The 18,816-nt window shown below is 43.9% G+C and overlaps 1 protein-coding gene across 2 annotated transcripts in view; it reads right to left on the bottom strand.

The window, feature by feature from the left end:
- LOC148033346 (uncharacterized) overlaps nucleotides 1-18,816 on the bottom strand; it is an 84,557-nt gene that overhangs the window by 27,824 nt on the left and 37,917 nt on the right. For both annotated transcript variants that reach the window (XM_087681258.1, XM_087681257.1), the window contains exons 4-7: nucleotides 11,405-11,646; nucleotides 11,057-11,291; nucleotides 10,850-10,929; nucleotides 7,884-7,968 (exon numbers count right to left, since the gene is read on the bottom strand). In XM_087681258.1, the coding sequence (XP_087537384.1) occupies nucleotides 7,884-7,968; nucleotides 10,850-10,929; nucleotides 11,057-11,291; nucleotides 11,405-11,646 (642 nt within the window). The remainder of the gene's footprint in view (nucleotides 1-7,883; nucleotides 7,969-10,849; nucleotides 10,930-11,056; nucleotides 11,292-11,404; nucleotides 11,647-18,816) is intronic.

Below are 18,816 nucleotides of genomic sequence, written 5' to 3'. Positions count from 1 at the left end.
CTTGGGCTTCTTCTTATTGTACTTTGTTTCCTCCTTGTCATCCTATTTCTTAGCCCTAGGCTTCTTCTTCTTCCCTCCCATACCAATTGGGAAAGGCTTCATGGAGCTAGATCCACTCACACCTACCTCTCTAAGCCACTCGTCATGCTCCAAAATTAACAGGGCAAGCTCCTCCCAAAGTCTCTCGGATCCTCAATGTATAAAAAGGAAAATATAGAACATATAAAACTTTGGAGATGGCAACAGAGTCAAGAGAATCATTGTCATATCCTCCTAAGATATCATCCTCTTGAGGTTGCAAGCTCATCCCTAATGTCCTCCAGTTTGTTGATTTGATCCTTCATGGAAGGAGAGTCATTAACACTAAGTATCTGAAGTTTCTTCTCAAGAGAAATCCTAGGGGCAAACCTCTTTTGATGGTACAAAGACGCAAGCTTCTTCCGCAGTTCTGCTACTATCTTTAATTTGTGAACATGCAATATAACAAAATCCTGTAAGCTCATGAAAGGAAGTATCAAGCTCAAGAGTTGAGCCAATCCCATAGGGCTGCACAATCCATTGATATTCCCTCACGAGGATCCTGCACAAGACACGAGATAGGTAGGGCAACAAGTTTCCAAAGATTAAAGGTGTCTAGGATGCATTCCATGTTACATGACCAAAGCGAATAGTTGGAATTATCTAGCAAATCCTCTTTGGGTAAAGAAGGAAGAACATGCACTTAGGTAGGACGTGCCATGTTAGGCATTTTAAATCCAATAGAACAGGCTTTCTGTGAAACACAGAGAGAGGGGGGACGAAAAGGCTGCTCCGAACGATGAGACTGTACAAAAGGGCTTGGTGACCTCTATTCTTTACGATAATCACACCAACATTTAGAGCAATGATAGGAAATATCTGTCAGAGTGCAGCGGTGCGGAAGCGTAAGACTGAAAGAGAGAGAACGCAGAGAGAGGAGAGAGAAAGAGACAGTGGAAGATGAAGATCTGCTGTATAAAGTGTGCTGTATACAAAGATATGCAGATATATACACGGGCGCAGTGCACGGGACTGCGTGTCTCCACCTCGACGATGCAACCTGCTGTTCACCTCGAAGCCCGCTGCAGTCTGCACGATCTCCTGTCTGAAATCTGCGAACAGAGACGTAATCTGCACGTATCTCCAGCCCGGAACCTGCGTACAAAAGTGGGTGAAGACTGCTGGAATATCGGCTATAAATAACCAAAAAACAGGCGCCCAATAAATGCAGGTCGGCTGTCCAAAATCAGGTCGGACTGCCACATGGAATTCTGACTGTGCAGTCCGACTGGCTGCCCGACCAGAATCTGATCTGATCGCGAGCACCCCCTCTCAGAGCCTGGGCAGGACAGAAGCTTGAGGGATCTGGAATGTCTCCGAAGTAGAGCCTGGAGAAGTGCCTTCGTAAACAAATCTGCAAGATTGTCCTCCGTCTTGCAGTACTCCACTGTGATGGTCGCATCCAGAAGCTTCTCTCTGATGAAGTGGTACTGGATCTCTATGTGCTTCGTCCAGGCATAGAAAACAGGATTCCGTGCCAAGGCAATGCAACTCTCATTGTCACATTACAGCAAAGTAGGACGAGTCTGGAGGCAGCCAAGCTCCTCCAACAATCTCCGAAGCAACACAGCCTCACATGTGGTGGAAGACGCGGCCCGATACTCCGCCTCAGTATAGACGAAAGGGCTACCATGGGCTGCTTCTTGCTACTCCAAGAGATAACACCTGCACCCAAGGTAAAACACTAACCTGTAGTAGACCGCCTGTGGTCCACATCACCAGCCCAATCCGAGTTGCTCCAACCTACAAGTGCAAGATCTGAACCACCTCTGCCTGCTAGATAGTGAATCCCTAAATCAGATGTCCCCCTCAAATACCAAAGTATCCTCTGGGCAGCCTGCCAATGCACCGTCTGAGGTTCACTCATGAACCCCGCCAAGAGCCCAACAGCAAAACAAAGATCAACACGAGTGTTGAGGAGCCAAATCAATGATCCAATCAGCTGACGATAGCGGGAAGCATCCGCCATGGGAGAAGCTGAATGTGAAGTGGCCTTCCAGTTCGAATCCATAGGAGTAGAAATGGTCCGACAATCCTCCATCGCAAAAGAAACCAAGAGCTCCTGTACATATCTCTGCTGAGAGATGAAAATCCCCCTCTGAGACTGATAAATCTCATGGCCCAAGAAAAAATGGAGTAGACCCAAATCCGTCATCTCGAACATCTGATGTAAAGCTGCCTTCGTCTCTTTGACTTTCTGTGCATGATCACCTATGGCAATCAAATCATCAACATACAACACAAAAAGCACACAACCAGCCTCGGAAGTGTGTATATAAAGCTGCGGATCGGCCTTGGAACACCGATATCCCAACTCTGACTGAAGGAACGAATCAATCTTCTCATTCCATGCACGCGCAGCCTGCTTGAGGCCATACAAGGCCTTCTTCAACCTGTAGACTTGCCTATCTAAAAACCCAAAGCCAAGAGGTTGCTCGACATAGATCTCCTCCTTCAAATCACCATTAAGAAAGGCCGACTTCACATCCAACTGGTAGACAGGCCATCTCCTATGGCCAGCAAAGGCAAGAACAGCTCGAATAGTCGCCATACGAGCAATGGGGGCAAAAGTATCATGACAATCAATCCCTGGGCACTGTGCAAAACCTTTAGCAACAAGGCGAGCCTTGTGCTTGTCCAAAGAACCATCGCTAAGGTACTTGGTCTTGAAGACCCATTTGACGCCAATCACCTTTTTATTTGGGGGGCGAGGCACAAGATACCAAGTGTCATTCCTCTCAATAGCCTCCAACTCGGCTTCCATAGCTTTCTTCCATGGTACGGACTGTAAAGCCTCCTTCACGGAGGTGGACTCTCGATCCTGCATAACACAGGTCATCAAACAATAGTTAGAGCAAACAAGCTCCGTAGAATGTGTCTGGTGCCTCCGTGACCGCCGCGGACCATCCTGCCGCCCCACTCCTCAGGGACCCCCTCGATCCCTGAATCTCGGAGTGTGTCACGAGCCCAACGAGGAGGAGGCCGGACCTCTCCTTGTTTCTCTCCATCAGCTGAAGACTCTGGGATATCCACCAGTGGTAACTCCTCGGGGGTGACCGGTGGAACAGTGGACTCTGTATCGGAAATAGAATCGGAATCAAAAGGCGCGGGCTCCAAAGGAATTGTCTCGAGAGCCCAACTCTCCCCTGGATCTCCAAGAACGGGATGCTCCTCACCCGCTACTATGGCCGAAACCTCCACGAACCGCACATCTCGACTGGTGTACACATCCCCTTGACGGGATCATACAAACGATAGCCTTGGGACTGAGAGCTGTAGCCAACAAACGCCTGTCTTCGGGAAGCTACTTCAAATTTATCACGGTGAGCCTTGGAAATGTGAACATAGGCATCACACCCAAAAACCCTAACATAAGAAACATCGGGCTTAGTCCCAAAGTAAGCCTCAAAAGGTATCATCCCATCAACGGCCGAAGTGGGGGATCCCTTAAGGATGTGGACTGAAGTAGCCACAGCCTCGGCCCACAGAAACTGAGGTGTCTGTCGGTGCTCCATCATGGTGCGCGCCATCTCGATCACACTTCGGTTCTTCCGTTCAAGAATGCCATTTTCGTAAGGAGTGTTGGTGTTAGCAAACTCCTGGTGAATACCTTTATCTGCACAAAAACGAGAAAACTCATTAGAAACAAATTCACCACCCTTATCAGATCGCAAGGTCTTCAATCTCCGGCCCAATCGGTTCTCCTCAAAGAGAAACCAATCCTTGAAGTGGAAGAAAGCTTCTAACTTCAACGCCAAGAAATAGGCCCATGTCATCCTGTTGTAGTCATCTACGATCAACATGAAGTACGAGCTTCCTCTCAAGGACTCGTTCCTATTAGGGCCACAAAGATCCATAGATACAAGCTCCATCAGTGAAGTAGACCGCCGCAAAGCTTTGTTGGGAATCGCATCCCTATGCTGTTTCCCACGAATGTAGGAGACGCATGGCTGCTGGCTCACCACTATGTCTGACAACCCTCGAACAAGCTGTCCACGTGACGCCCTCCGAAGATAATCATAGTTGAGGTGACCAAACTGAGCATGCCATAGCTCTGACTGTGTCTGAGAGATAAGAAGAAGAGTAGGGAGGGCGGTAGAAGACGTCAATTTGTAGATGCCGTTCTCCTCATCTCCTGATGAGAGAACCTTCCTTGACCGTTGGTCAAGGACTCGCACCGTATCACTGTCAAACTCCTCCAAAAGTCCAAGGGAACAAATCTTATGAACCGAAAGTAGATGATACCCCAAACCTGGCACATGCAAAACCTCTGAGGTATGGGTACCACCACGTCCATCTGGAATAAGCTGCATCTCACCCCGTCCTGCAATAAACACCGAAGAGCTATCTCCAATGAGAATTTGCCTACGCGAAAGTCGCAACTGGGCAACACCAACTGATGAAGGAGTCATGTGCCGGAAGGCACTACTGTCAACGATCCACTCTCAAGCTTGGGGAGCTGTCATCGCAGCATCAGAACCATTCAGTGTAGAGTCCTCAATGACAGCTAGATGGAGAAACGCAGCTGATGAGGGTGCAGCCACCGCTCCAGAATCCTTCGTGTCCTTGTTGGTGTCCTTCTTGTCTTTGTCAGGGCAATCCTTCTTCCAATGGCCAGTCTTTCCACAAATATGGCATGTGGATTCTTTGTCATTGTCCTTCTTTGACTTGGTGTCCTCCTTCTTCTTCTTGTGGTCCTTCTCCTTCTTCTGAGAGGCTTGACCTATCAAGGCTTCCGACTTGGAAGCATATTGTCCCTTCAATTGTTCCTCTTGGTCCAAGACCATAAGAACCAGCTCTTCCCACCGAAGAGTAGACTCATGCCCCGAAGCAATAAGAGCAGAGTAGAAAGCACCGAATCGTGGCAGCAATTGGGACAAAAGTGTGATCGCCATGTCTTCGGAGGAAATCGGCTTCCCCGCATTCTGAACCTGCATCTGAAGCTGTCTAAGCTTGTTGATGTGCTCCCGCAACGAAGAAGACTTGTTCACGGACAAGGTCCGCATCTACACCTCCAAGGAAACCCGCTTCATAAGGGTCATCCCGTTATACATCTGATTAAGCTCCAACCATATCTCTCAAGCCACCGTCAAGTGCTCAATGTGAGCTATCACGGCTGTAGTATAAGACAGAAAAAGAAAGGAACGAATCCTGGCATTCAGTTTGTCCCAGTGATATTGTGCCTTGGCCAACTCCGCACGAGTATTGGAAGAAAGTTTGGACTCATCTCTCACCGAGGGCCGGTCGATCTCCTGTACAAGCTCCGTCAAATCGTAGGACTCAAGGATGGCCAACATCATCACGCGCCACATGCGGTAATTGTCGCCATCGAGCTTTTGATCTGCAAGAAGAGCCGGTAAGACAGGCACCTTCCGGTCCATTATCGTCTGGAACTCCAAGTCAATCTTTGTAGACATCTTCACTTGTAATGCCTTCACAAACGCAAAAGTAGCCCCCTCTGACTATGAAAACGCAGCCTGCTAGGGCTCTTTCTTCCACGTCCCGTACCTTCTTCACCTGCCGGAGGCGATGAAAAAGCAAAACCTGCACTTGAAGACTGAAAACTCAGCCTTCCTCCTCTTCAAACAGCAGTAAACAGCAGCAAATCCACCAACTGGACTCCTTTCCTGCGCGCCCACGCTTGCTTCAGCCTTGTTCCGAGGCGCAGCCCTCCCGCTCGCCCTCAAACGCTGGAAACGCAGCCTTGTGTCGCGATGGAAATTCCTCTTCAGGTTGGTTCTTCACTCGGCCAGCCCTTCTACACTGCTCTGATACCATGTCAGAGTGCAGCGGTGCGGAAGCATAAGACTGAAAGAGAGAGAACGCAAAGAGAGGAGAGAGAAAGAGACAGTGGAAGATGAAGATCTGCTGTATAAAGTGTGTTGTATACAAAGATATGCAGATATGTACACGGGCGCAGTGCACGAGACTGCGTGTCTCCACCTCGACGATGCAACCTGCTGTTCACCTCAAAGCCCGCTGCAGTCTACACGATCTCCTGTCTGAAATCTGCGAACAGAGATGTAATCTGCACGTATCTCCAGCCTGGAACCTGCGTACAGAAGTGGGTGAAGACTGCTGGAATATCGGCTATAAATAGCCAAAAAACAGGCGAACAATAAATGCAGGTCGGCTGCATTAAATGCAGCCAACTATCCACAATCAGGTCAGACTGCCACGTGGCAGTCCGACTGGCTGCCCGACCAGAATCTGATCTGATCGCTAACAATCTCCTCATCCGAGTCATCAAAGCCTTGGAACTGGGGATCAGACATCTTCATATAACCTACAAACACATATAAGCTACTATGTTTTGCTGTAGGAAAGCCAAAACGGAGGGAAAATCAATAACAAATACAAAGGGAGAGTTGTAGACGCCCCGTCTTTGTTGAAAGTACATGTCCACCACAGAAAATTTGTGTTTACAGCAGCAAACAGCAAGCTGATATTTGAGTTTTCAGCAATAGTGTGGTCTCCTCTTTGGCTGGAAACTCCATGTCCTCACATAGGCTCTAATACCATGTGAGAGTGTGCAACAGAAGAGAATGATGAACACGAAGAGAAAAGAAGCGGAGAAGAGAAAGCAAGAAAAGAAGAGAACTGCACTGGCCAGTGAAGAAACATTGAATACAATGAGGACTGATTAGTCCCTGCATGCAGCCCAATGTGTCAGTGAGGGCACCGGATCAGGCTGAACAATGATGACAGCACATATGATGGTGGCAATGATGGAGACGGAGTGTGTGCAGCCTGCAGTCCAAGATGGAGATGGAGAAGACTGCAGCTAACTGTTGGGCCACCTGTAAGAGACAAAGAAGAATGATCTGCCTGGCCAGCAAACCTGCTAAAATTAGCAGAAAACCTGCAAAACTGACCGACTGCAATAAATGCAACCAAAATACTGACCTGAAAATACTGACTGCCTGTGCAGTCGGGACTCTGACTGCAATAAATGCAACCAAATGATGATGTAGCAAGCCAGGGAAAAATTGCAGCAGTCCAGGGAGTGGTCAGCACCTGGCAAGATAGCATAAACACTGGAAATACACACTAAATGGAGGAGAAAACTCAGTCAGAGCTCCAAATGTCCCTGTCAGACTGGGCTCATAACCAGCAGATGACTGACAAAATAAGGCAGGCTAACATAGCCCTCAAGGCTTGAGTATTAATATATGCGGCTTGCAGCTTCAGCTTACCATCTATGAGCATTGCTTTGACTTGATATTTGTAGCTACTATTGGCCTTGAAACTTGGGCCTTGGCTGTTTCATGATATGTAATTCAGCCTTCAAACATTTATGGCTCTTGAGTCTTTACTGTTAGACTTCTTTATTAGTGTCACCTTATTTTGCACCATCGATTGGTCTTAATATATGATGCACCATTTGTTTTATTAAAATAGTGCAATATGATGTTCAATGTGCGCTTTTAGAGTGTCTTTGTATTTATTAAAATAGTGCAATATGATGTTCAAATTGCGCTTTTAGAGTGTCTTTGTACTGGTGAAGTAGCCCATTTTAAAATTATGAAAATTTCCTAAATCTACCAATTAGAATGGAGCCTTCCCCTTCCTATCATGTTTCGCACTCCCATTCCCATTCCCGTTCCCCTTCCCTGTATGCACTGAAAAAGCACAGAGAACTTTATGCGCATAAATGCCAAAAAACAAAGAGCATGACTAGCAGTTTACATCTTCTCATCTGTCTGCACAATAGATGATTGCACGTAGAACTAAAAGTTTTCATGCGCATTATCAAAATAATTCTGACTTCATTTCTTTGAAATCATGCATGATAGATACATCACCTTTCTACACGTTGTCATGGGATCATCTGAATAGAAAGGTGGATAACCAACTAACATCTCATACATGATGGCTCCTAGTGACCACCTAGAGGGAAAACAAAAACGAAAAGTGAATGACAAGTTTACCAAGAGTTTCATCAAGCTAAAAGTTCATACACTAGATCAAAAATCAATAGTTCCACTATTTAAAACTAGCATTACGCTGCAGTAACTCAGACTGAACATGCCTCATGAATACGTTTATGTAGGAATGAAATGCACACCAACCTAATGTGCAAGAAACAAAAAGCAATTGCGACAAGACAATGAGTAGTACATCATACCACACATCTAAAACGAGTACGATTTCCCTTGGAGTGTGGTAAATGATAACTGAGTAATTGAATAATATGAAATCGGATAATAGCCATTAAAAACACAACTTTTTGAGATAAGTAAGCAACTGAAATATATCGAATCTGAAAATGGACATCAGAAACCCCAAATTTTCAGCTGATTAGACTCCTGTAGATCACCTTAACAAAGCCCAAAATCTGGCTGTTCATTCAGAAACAACAGATGTTCCCCTAAAGGTTCTGACATACAGTCAGCTGCATTTATGTTTCCATCATTCTTATGGCAGTGGTGATTTGAACACTTCCAAAGATAACATCACCATTCTGTGAGGAAAAAAAACAATATGGTTCTGCATCCTTCACAGCTCATTAACCTCCTATAGATCACGTTCATAAACCCACAATCTGGCTCAAAAATAACAGAGACTTCTCCATAGGTTCTGCTGGAGAATCAGCTGCAGTCTTATCTCCATCATCCTTCAGGTACCTACATGCTACCACCCAAATCCAGTCTTTGGACAAGCCTTTGAGCCTCTACTGAAGTGGTGATCTGAACACTTGCAAATATAACATCACGACTGTGGTAGGCAAGCAAGTCCATCACAACTAGTGATTGCACCAATATGCTCTTTAACTTTGGCACAAGTTATGTACAAACTAAGCTGTTCAAGCAAGGGTGGGCATGCATCCCATTGTATGCCAGCTTAAAACCTCAAAGAAGTGAGAGTATCAAGCATATTCCCATAGCCTTCCAGTAAACCCTTCCATGCAACCATCCATCATCAAGTTCTTCTGTGACTTAAACAGATCAGCCAAATAAACAGTTCGGATCTTTGAACCAACAAGTTTGTCCACAACCCAACAAAATAACGCTGTCAACTATCTATTTAGTTGATGGAAGGTATCATGTCCTGTAAGTTATTACATCCCTATGAAAGATAATGAAATTGTACTGCTCATCTTTGGAGTGCCTGACCTCAATGTCTTTTTATAGGCTTTTAGAAAACAGGATGACCCTTGAATACACACAACACACACACTTGTGCCTTTCATACACAGACACATTTTTGTGAAACCAACGTTTCCATTGAGTTGATGTACAAGATGTGATGCTACCGAGAAAGTGAGCATCACAAAGAATGTATCAAAAACATTGGGAAAAACACATAACATACAAATGGAAGATGTCCAGCAAGAACGTTGTGCAAAAAGAGAGCACTGATCAGGATCAATATCATGAAATGTAAGGCAATGATACAATGACTGCTCAAAGATCTTCTTAAAAAAGTAAATGGATGAATTGCAATGTCACCAAAGACTATATGATTTCTTGTCTTCCAGATGGTCCAAAGTGCCCAAAATTGGACCCAAGCCAAAAAGTGAAAAAGGTCTCTAATGGCTGTACGTATAATCCCAAACAAAAAATAAGTTCTACCAAAAGTAGCAAAAGGGAATCTTTCGCTCAAACAAGCAGACAACCTGTCCAAAAAACTGTATAGGACAAAACCGTAGAATGTGAGGGACAACTTCCAAAGGTGTAGGGCATCTTTGACAAGCTGAAGTAGTAATGCATCTTTTCACAAGAAGAACACCAAAAGATAACATACCCACCAGACACCTCCAACAGAAAACTCTCAATTTGAAAGGAAATTTACATTTCCATATGCAATGTAAGATCTTTCTTTGCCGGTAATGCATATCCAAATGATAACGAGCAGAGGTATCAATGAAAGAAAAAGCATATTCCTAATCATCCACCACATCATGTATAAAATACATCTTTGGGCTAGAAAATGAGCTCTTCTTGGTTATTGCAAAGCAAGAGGCAAAGCAAACATCCTCTTCCAATTAATACTTTCACTGTACATGGAATGAGCAGGTTGTGTTTGAATCCCAAAAAGTGAACAATGTTATGCTCAAACATACTCCAACCGTAACAAATGTTTGCAAACATTTCCCTCAGCATGCAAATGTGAATGATAAGAACCATGGTTTTAGGTGAATCCCATGTCAGTGTCTGGTTGAAGTGAGCGATTGTGCAGGAGCAATCTAGCTCCACTTATATTGTGCTTTCTAATCTGTTTCCAAGAGCTAAACTTTACAATGGAATTGAGTTCTACTGCCCTTTACTTATCAGAGGCTGGTTTCATCTTCCATATAGGGCCCAATTCTTCCATCCTTAACCATGGGTAGCTTGAGTTTGTTGATGACTGAGGCCCTTTGATGGAATACTAGGGTCCAATTCTTCCATCCTTCATCATGGGGAGCTTAAGTTTGTTGATGACCAAGGCCCTAATCAGCTCTTGATGTTAAGGCAAGCCGTTCTTTATCAGTATATATGAGGATAAGAAAGACCCAAGTTTTAGTGCCTGTAAAATTTTGTGCCACAGAGCTATCGTGCCAATGTATTGTGTGTCTAGGTGAATTGACCAATTGTGCAGGACCAATTTAGCTCCACTCGTATCATGCTTTCTGATCTAGAACAACAGTGCTGAATTTCTAATCGCTAGTGGTATAGGAAACTTGAACAAAATGTTTGAAAGAAAGCATGGCTACAAAAAAGTGAAACTACCCATGAAGATGTCAAATTTTATGCTATCCAGAAAATTGTGACCTTCACCGAAATCTTACCAATCGCATTCGAAACCATAACCCTTTTTGAGGAGGACTTCTGGTGCAATGTAATCAGGTGTCCCCACCGTAGAATAAGCCTGCATAGACACACAGCTTTCATGCATGCAATCATCATTCAATGTGAGGCTTTTAGTTATGCACGTTTTACTACTCCATTTGAAGTTTCTCAAACAATAACTGAGTCGATTATTGCCAGCAACTTACAAGTTTTCGTCTGCTTTGTTTCCAATGTTCTAACTGTTCTTGCTGAGTCCAATGTGAGTGGGCAAACTGCAAGTGCCCATCAAGATCCCCCTGACCTCGCAAATCACCCTCGGTAGTCACCTCTTCTTCATGCACAGTAGAGAGTGTGTTGCAGTCTAACGGTTTGCATAATCCAAAATCTGACAGTTTCATATGTCCATGCCTATCCAGTAATAGATTGTCTGGTTTTATGTCTCTGCAGCATTGAAATTAACTGTCAGATGACTTTTAACCGGGGAAAAATAACCTTTTAAATACTTAATAAACCTGGTCAGTCAATTAGAGACAGAGGAATCTGAATCCAAGTACCTATGTATATAGTTATGCTTATGTATCAGCTCTATTGCTAAAACAGTCTCTGCAATATAGAATCGGGCTTCATCATCAGTCAAGGTCTCTTTACGCATGAGGAGAGTCATCATGTCACCTCCAGGTAGATATTCCATAATAAGATACAAGTAATCTGAGTCCTGAAATGAGTACTGCAATTTCACAATGCATCTGCTATCGACTTCAGCAAGCAGATTTCTTTCTGCTCTGACATGTTCAACCTGCAAATACACTTATACCTTTATCAAGGACAGTGTTGATCACCGATGCAAAATCATTAAGCTTCAATCAAAAACACTACAATAAGGGGATAGCCCACCTTTGCTAAAACCAAATGTGCAAATTCGAAATTTCAGCATACATTTATTTGTGCCACCTAAACATCCAAAAGAGATGCCATGTGCCACTATAGCATGGTCACCGGGGACAGGGGACAGTTCCCAGGCAGACGGGGGAAATAGGGGACGGGGGATAGGGATAACAATGAGGACCTAAAAATTACATGTTTTCTAGACATAATTGACATGCTCTATAAAGAAACTAAACAGATATGATGCCTTAACTCAAAAATCTTCTTAAAATGTCACATAAAACTAAAAAACAATGCATCAACCTGTAGGAGGATGCTCCATCTCTTGCATGACATAATCATCATCCTCGGGATCTCCCTGCTGAAAATGCTCAGTTCACTGGCTCTTCCTCCTCCTCCTATTGCTTCTACCAGACCACAAATTGATCTGCGGATGCAATCATGCTCCTTCCCAACATGCATAAATTGGCGCTGACAAATACCAAATCGTTTGCTTTCTACACACCTAAATGATTCCTCTTTTTTTAAGCAATGTGTAAATAGAAGCTCCATAACTGCTCCAAACAAGAGGAGCTCACAGTAAAACTCAAAATACGGATAGTCAATGACTACACCTTAAGCCCATCAAATCCATAATCCTCCCACCAAAAGGTAGTCCCAACTCTATAGATGTCATCCTATACATCCTCACAACAAGATATGCCACAACGAATTCTGTAATTTGCATGCCTTGTTGAAGCTCACTGGCAAGACAGCCAATACATCTCACTGTGAGTGTCACGCCTATGCTCATAAAAGTGTCCATAGAGGAGCTATCCTCATCCTCATCTCTACAGGATAAAGAACCTAAGGATGCTGAAGTGCAGGGCTGAGTTTGTGAGAGAACACCCAATAGATGTGTTGCGCTGATTGGATGGGGTGGGAGGAGTATCAAACTAGTAAACACAAAACACACTCAATGACAGCACGGGTGTGTAGAGAATGGTGAAGACCATGTAACCTGTGGGAGAGCTAGGAAGTGCCACCAAAATTGTACGTCAAGGAGGTGTCAGCTGGCTTGAAGAGACTATTGGCGGTGCCATACATGACATGGGAGCTGCATAAGGTCGAGTGCCTCGAATGGCTCTGCAGATGGTGTGATGGGGCTTGTCAACAACTCCATGGCAGGCTGCAGCCTAGGGACAACTTGTCTGCACCCATGCTCTTTTTGTTTTCCATTTCCTCTCCTTTTTTCCACTTTTCTTTTTCTTCCTTTCTTTCCTCCTCCTCCTCCTTTCTTCTCTTCTTCTTCTTCTTCTTCTTCTTCTGCTGCTTCCTCCTCCTCCTCCTTTCTTCTCTTCTTCTTCTTCTGCTTCTTCTGCTTCTGCTGCTGCTGCTGCTCCTCCTCCTCCTCCTCCTCCTTTTTTTGGTTAGGAGGGAGGAAGGGGAGAACGGGAGGCGCAGCAGCCTGCAGGCTGCCATGCAAGTAGAGCCAAGGCAGGTAAAATCGCTGGCTGGGGACAGTGTGGTTCACCGGGCAAGGTAGGGAGGCAGTGGGCAGGTGTAGGGCAGGTGAGGAGTCAAGGTGGGATTGGGTAGGGGGTAGAACCCCCCCCCCCCCCCCCCCCCCCCCCACGGGCCCTGGGAGGTGTGTCAAGGTGGGCTGACATTGGGTAGTGGGGCAGGTGGTAGGTCAAGTTGGATGGATACTAGCATGAGGGCATGGCAAGGTGGGGTGGGATCCAATAGTGGTTCACGGTGGTTCTTTCTTTCTTTTGTCTCTTCCTTTCTTTCTTTCTTTCTTTTCTCTTTTCTTCTTTTTCTTTCTTTTTTTAAAAATTTTCTTCCCTTTTCTTTTATTATTCTTTTCTTTTTTTGCCTTTTTTTCCCCCCTTCTTCTCTTATGTATGGATACATTTGCCTAGGGGGAGTATCGAAGTGATTTGTGTACTTTAAAAGTGAATGGAGACAGAAAATATACTTTGGCGTATGGTATGGTAAGGTAGTAGTGTGTGTGAGAGAGAGAGAGAGTGTGTGTGTGTGCGCGCGCGAGTGAGTGAGTGTGTGTGTGTGTGAGAGAGAGAGAGACACACACACACACACGATAAGAAGGGGGATGTTAATGAGTGAAAATTTTATGGCTGGTTGGAATACTTGTTTACCTAAGATCCATTCACCAATGGTAAGAACGTGCCGTCAAGCGTTTGCAATGCCACTGCTCCAATGGAAAGTATATCAATGACTTTGTATGGACCTTCCCATGCTCGAACTAGCTTGGGCTTCTTGGCAAGGTAGTTCGAATTATAGACAAGGACAAGATCTCTAAAGTGGAAGCTGCTTTCGGAGGTGTCGATCATGCCAGGCGTAGTATTGTTGCTAAATAGAATTTAGGGCTTGCTTAAAATGGATGTAGATCTCTTCCAAAAGGTGCACTCACAGCGAAGGCTCAAAGAGGAGTGTTGTGATGTCAGGATGCTAGCAAAGGTGAGGTGTGAGTGTGACAAACTCAAATGGCATGACTGCTTCCATGCCAAATGCCAATTGAAAGGGTGTGTGGTCTGTCATTGTCTTTTATGTCATGCAGTATGCCTATAAGTAGCCAAGCAAAGCCTCATCCCAATGTTAGGGATGTGAGAGACACGTGCAGAAGAGGAGGAGATGGCACAATGTTTTGTCGGTGCTCTCTACTTGGTTGTTGGCATGTGGATAATAGGCACAAGATTGCTAATAAAAAATCTTGTAACGACTAAGAAGATCGTTGATAAGAGCATTATTAAAGTGTGCACCACGATCCATCATGACACTGATGGGACGGCTAGCAAGACAACACATGGGAACAAAGGAAGGTGGCAATTGTGGTGGTAGCGTCTTGGGAAGGAATTGCTTCAACCCACTTGGTAGCAAAGTCGAAGGCCACCAAAATGTACTTGTTCCTCTTCTTGGTGGTCAATGAGATTGACCAGACAAAATCCAAGCCCCACATAGCAAATGGCTACTACTCAATGGAGATGTGAAGTAGTAAGTAGTTACTTCTCATAGACTTGGATCCACATCTTTGACAAGCATCACAACTTTCAACAAACTCCTTGCAATACTAGAACAAACTGGGCTAACTTTTGACAAAAACTCCTTGCAATGCTGGAACAAACTAGACTACCAAAGACCAAATTGTAAGATTTTAAAAGCAATATCATGAGCTAAGTAGTGGTTGCCTCCACGATCAAAATGGGCAAATGACACAAGATCATCAACTTCAGGGGGCTAGTTAGCTGAGTGGGTGTGACAACTTCCACAACAAGTACCATGATAGAAAAAGAGTTTGGCCCTTTCTCTAAGTGTAGTGGTGTTAGCGCATTGTCATGCTTATTAATCCATAGCTCATCCATGTTCCAATCTTTGCATACCCTAGCTACGTGCAACTACGGACTTCCAATAGACAATAGGTACGATCCTTCCATGGCCAAAACTTCTACTACAAGGAAGGATATATGGAATTTGAGGTCTTTTATGTGCACTAGGACTCTTTCAATCAATTCATTGCACTTCCCGAATATCTACTATGCGAATGGCAAAAGGGGCAAGTTATTGTAAGCCCTAACGTTAAAAGTATTGTTTGAGGCATTATGTTAACTCTCAAGCTGCCATCCACTATGGCCCCTTCGATAGCATGCCCTTTAATTTCAACCAAGAGTAGTAGGCTATGCGAGTTAGCAATGACACGAATGTCAGCACTAGGTAACCATTGACACTAGTAAGTATTGGGGTTCTAATTGTGTTAGATTGTGGACCCTTGACTTGATGGAGAATATTATGCACATATTTCCAAACTAGAGGAGTCAACGCAAGCTCAAGGAAGAGATGAAGCCACTTACCGTCGCAAATTTCCTAGAGCAAAGCTTCACTTCTTTGGTGCCTCAAAAATTTCATCGATAGCCTTCCCTGCAAAAGATAATGAGAATTTTTATATTGCTGCAAATTCATTTACCCATGTCGGTAGTTGAGAGTTTTTTGGAGAGACTTTCTCAACATTTCTTGGTGAAAATTGCGGATTTTCCAAGGAGAAAGTGAAAGGAGTACATGGGGAGATTTCTAAGAGATTTAAAAAATTTTTAAGGGCCTTTGCTTGTGCTTGTGCTTATGTGAGAACAGCCATCAAGGGAGCAGGTGTGCTCAGTGGTAGGGAAAGTGATATCAATCAAGTTCTGGTTGGAGATGCTTGTGCATTTTTTGGTTTTGGGGCAGTCTCAAGTATAGTGATCACAAAACCTTGGGCAAAACTGACATGGAGGGTTTCCTTCTAGAAGGGTGTATCTACTTTGATAATGTCCATATTCTCCACATCCATAGCACAACATGGGGCGGTTCGAGGCATTGCAAGGGGCCCTTGGTCTTGTGGAGGTTGGTATGGAAGAGCTAGCATATGTGAGTGGAAGAGAAATTGGTGTAAATTGTGGATTTTCCAAGGTGAAAGTGAAAAGAGTACATGGGGAGATTTCTAAGCGATTTGAAGAATTTTCGAGGGCCTTTGCTTGTGCTTGTGCTCATGTAACAACAGCCGCTAAGGGGGAAAGTGTGCTCGGTGCTAGGGAAAGTGATATTAATCAATTTCTGGTTGGAGGGCTTGTGCATTTTTTGGTTTTGGGACAATCTCGAGTATAGTGGTCGCAAGAACTTGGGCAAAACCAACATGGAGGGTTTCCTTCTGGGAGGGTGTATCTAGTTTGATAATGTCCATATTCTCCACATCTATAGCACAACATGGGGCGATTAGAGGCATTACGAGGGGCCCTTTGTCTTGTGGAGATGGTATGGAAGAGCCGGCATATTTGGATGAAAGAGGAATAGTCAACGAAAGAGGATTTGTAGAGAGTGGAAAGGTGGCATGGGATCCTACATCATAAGAACTGTTCATTGAGAAACCCTTTCCCATAGTTCATTTTTGTCCATGAATTTTAGGGTCTCGCTTAGAGAACAGCCCCAAAAAGGTCACCCATCTCCATCCTGACTAGGTCTCTCCCACACCCCATCAGTCATCAAAGACTCTCTCCCATCATCTCTCTCTCTCCTCTCTTGCCATCATCATCTCTTGCTGCCAAGCACCAACCTTCACTATCATCTGGGCTAAGTTTTGGTGGCAGCCTTCCTCCTCCTCAACTAACACTTCCCTTCCATTATTAGCAACACCTTTTAAGTGCTCCTACACCTTTCATGTAGAGTCTACATACTTCTTGCGTCAACTTCCACCTGCCTCATGTCATCTTCCATCCATCATGCATCACTCTTCCACCTATCTTTGGCTATCTATAGGTATTCTCTCCACCTAGCGTTTTCATCATCAGCTTGCAATCAATTTTCTATGGCAGTTAGTGCTTGCCTTTGCTTCCTGGCTGCTCCATCCTCCATGAGGCGCCACTTCTCCACCTCACATTTATGAAGAATCGTGTGGTGAAGAGACTTGCTTGAGATGTTGCACCAAACACACACCATACACAAAAGAGGAAGCTCACTCAAGAACACAAGAAGACATGGAGGCCAAAACGTTTTCTTGTTGGTTTCTTCTTCTTCTTTCATACACAATATAATGTACACAAAATATAGATAAGATCCAACATAAAGAAAAGTGGCCTACTAAGTCAAGCATTGCATAATTGACTATACTAATCGACTAGCACTATAACTATACCAACTATAGAATGGTGTAACAACCAACTATAATAAGTGATAAGTCAGTGACCATGTGAGGATCATAATGACCAACAATGTGCTAAGTGTAGACGTACGGACCCATCTAACTAAGTGGTCCATCATCAATGTTCGCACATGTTGAGCTTGCTATCTCAACACTTCTCCTCAGACTTATTTATATCTTTGTAACTCCAAGTAAGCTTTGAGATTTTCAAAGCTTCTCTACACCCAATGACTTTTGTGAAAATGTCAAATATCCGATCTTGTGTGTTGACATATACCAAGTCAATCTCTCCTGCAAGTACCTTCTCTCTCACAAAGTGGTAATGCACCTCGATATGTTTTGTTCTAGCATGGAACATTGGACCCCTAGCTAACTGTATATTGCTCATGTTGTCAATGAATGACAACTAGACCATCTTCCTGCACATCCAAATCACCCAATAACTTTTGCAACATAGTAGTACCTCTGTACTCGATAAAGCAATCGTAGGTTGTTTTTTTACTACTCCACGTAACTGCTGCACTACCAAGGGAAAGCATGAATCCACTTATAAATTTTTTGTCAGATATGCTATCAACCCAATCTACATTTCTATATCCAAACACCTATATATCCTTACCTGCCTCGTAAAAAAATCCATAATGGAAAGTGCACTTCACATACCTCAATATGTGTCTAATTGCATCCAAATGAGGCTTTCTAGGTATCTGTATAAACTGACTGACAAGGCCAACAAAGCATAACTCAAGTCTAGCCTTATGATAGTCCGGTAAATTACACTCCCTACTATCCTCTTGAACATAGTAGGGTCTTCTATCTCATCTCCAACATCAACACTCAATATGAGTCTAACTGCATCCAAATGAGGCTTTCTAGATATCTGTATAAACTAACTGACAAGACCAATAGCATAACTCAAGTCTCTCGCCTTGTGATAGTCATGTAAATCAGACTTCCTACTATCCTCCCAAGCATAGTAAGGTCTTCTATCTCATCTCCAACATCAACACTCAACTTTACATTTTGCTTCAATGGCACTGAAAGAGACACATATTCTATCATATCATATATGGATAATATATCCAAGCCATACTACCTTTGGGATAGCCATATACCATCATCTCATTTCATCCCCTCAATACCAACAAAATACCCTATTAATAATGTGCTATCCAATCTTGTCAAACCATGCTCTAAGTGCTTCCTTCAATCCATAGAGCACCTAGCACCTTCTTTAACATGCAAACATATGTGGAATACTCTAAATCCTCATAACCTATTGGATGCTCTATATACACTTCTTCTTGCAATTCACCATGCAAGAATGCATTCTTTACATCCATTTGCTACAAACTTCAACCTTTGGCTGCTGCCAAAGCAATCACACATCTAACAGTTACCATCCTAGCAACT

This window comes from Lygodium microphyllum, chromosome 7, assembly GCF_053477565.2.
Source record: "Lygodium microphyllum isolate KBCC chromosome 7, Lygodium_microphyllum_v1.1.10, whole genome shotgun sequence".
Lineage (NCBI taxonomy): Eukaryota > Viridiplantae > Streptophyta > Polypodiopsida > Schizaeales > Lygodiaceae > Lygodium > Lygodium microphyllum.
This window is presented reverse-complemented; position numbering and strand designations above follow the sequence as displayed.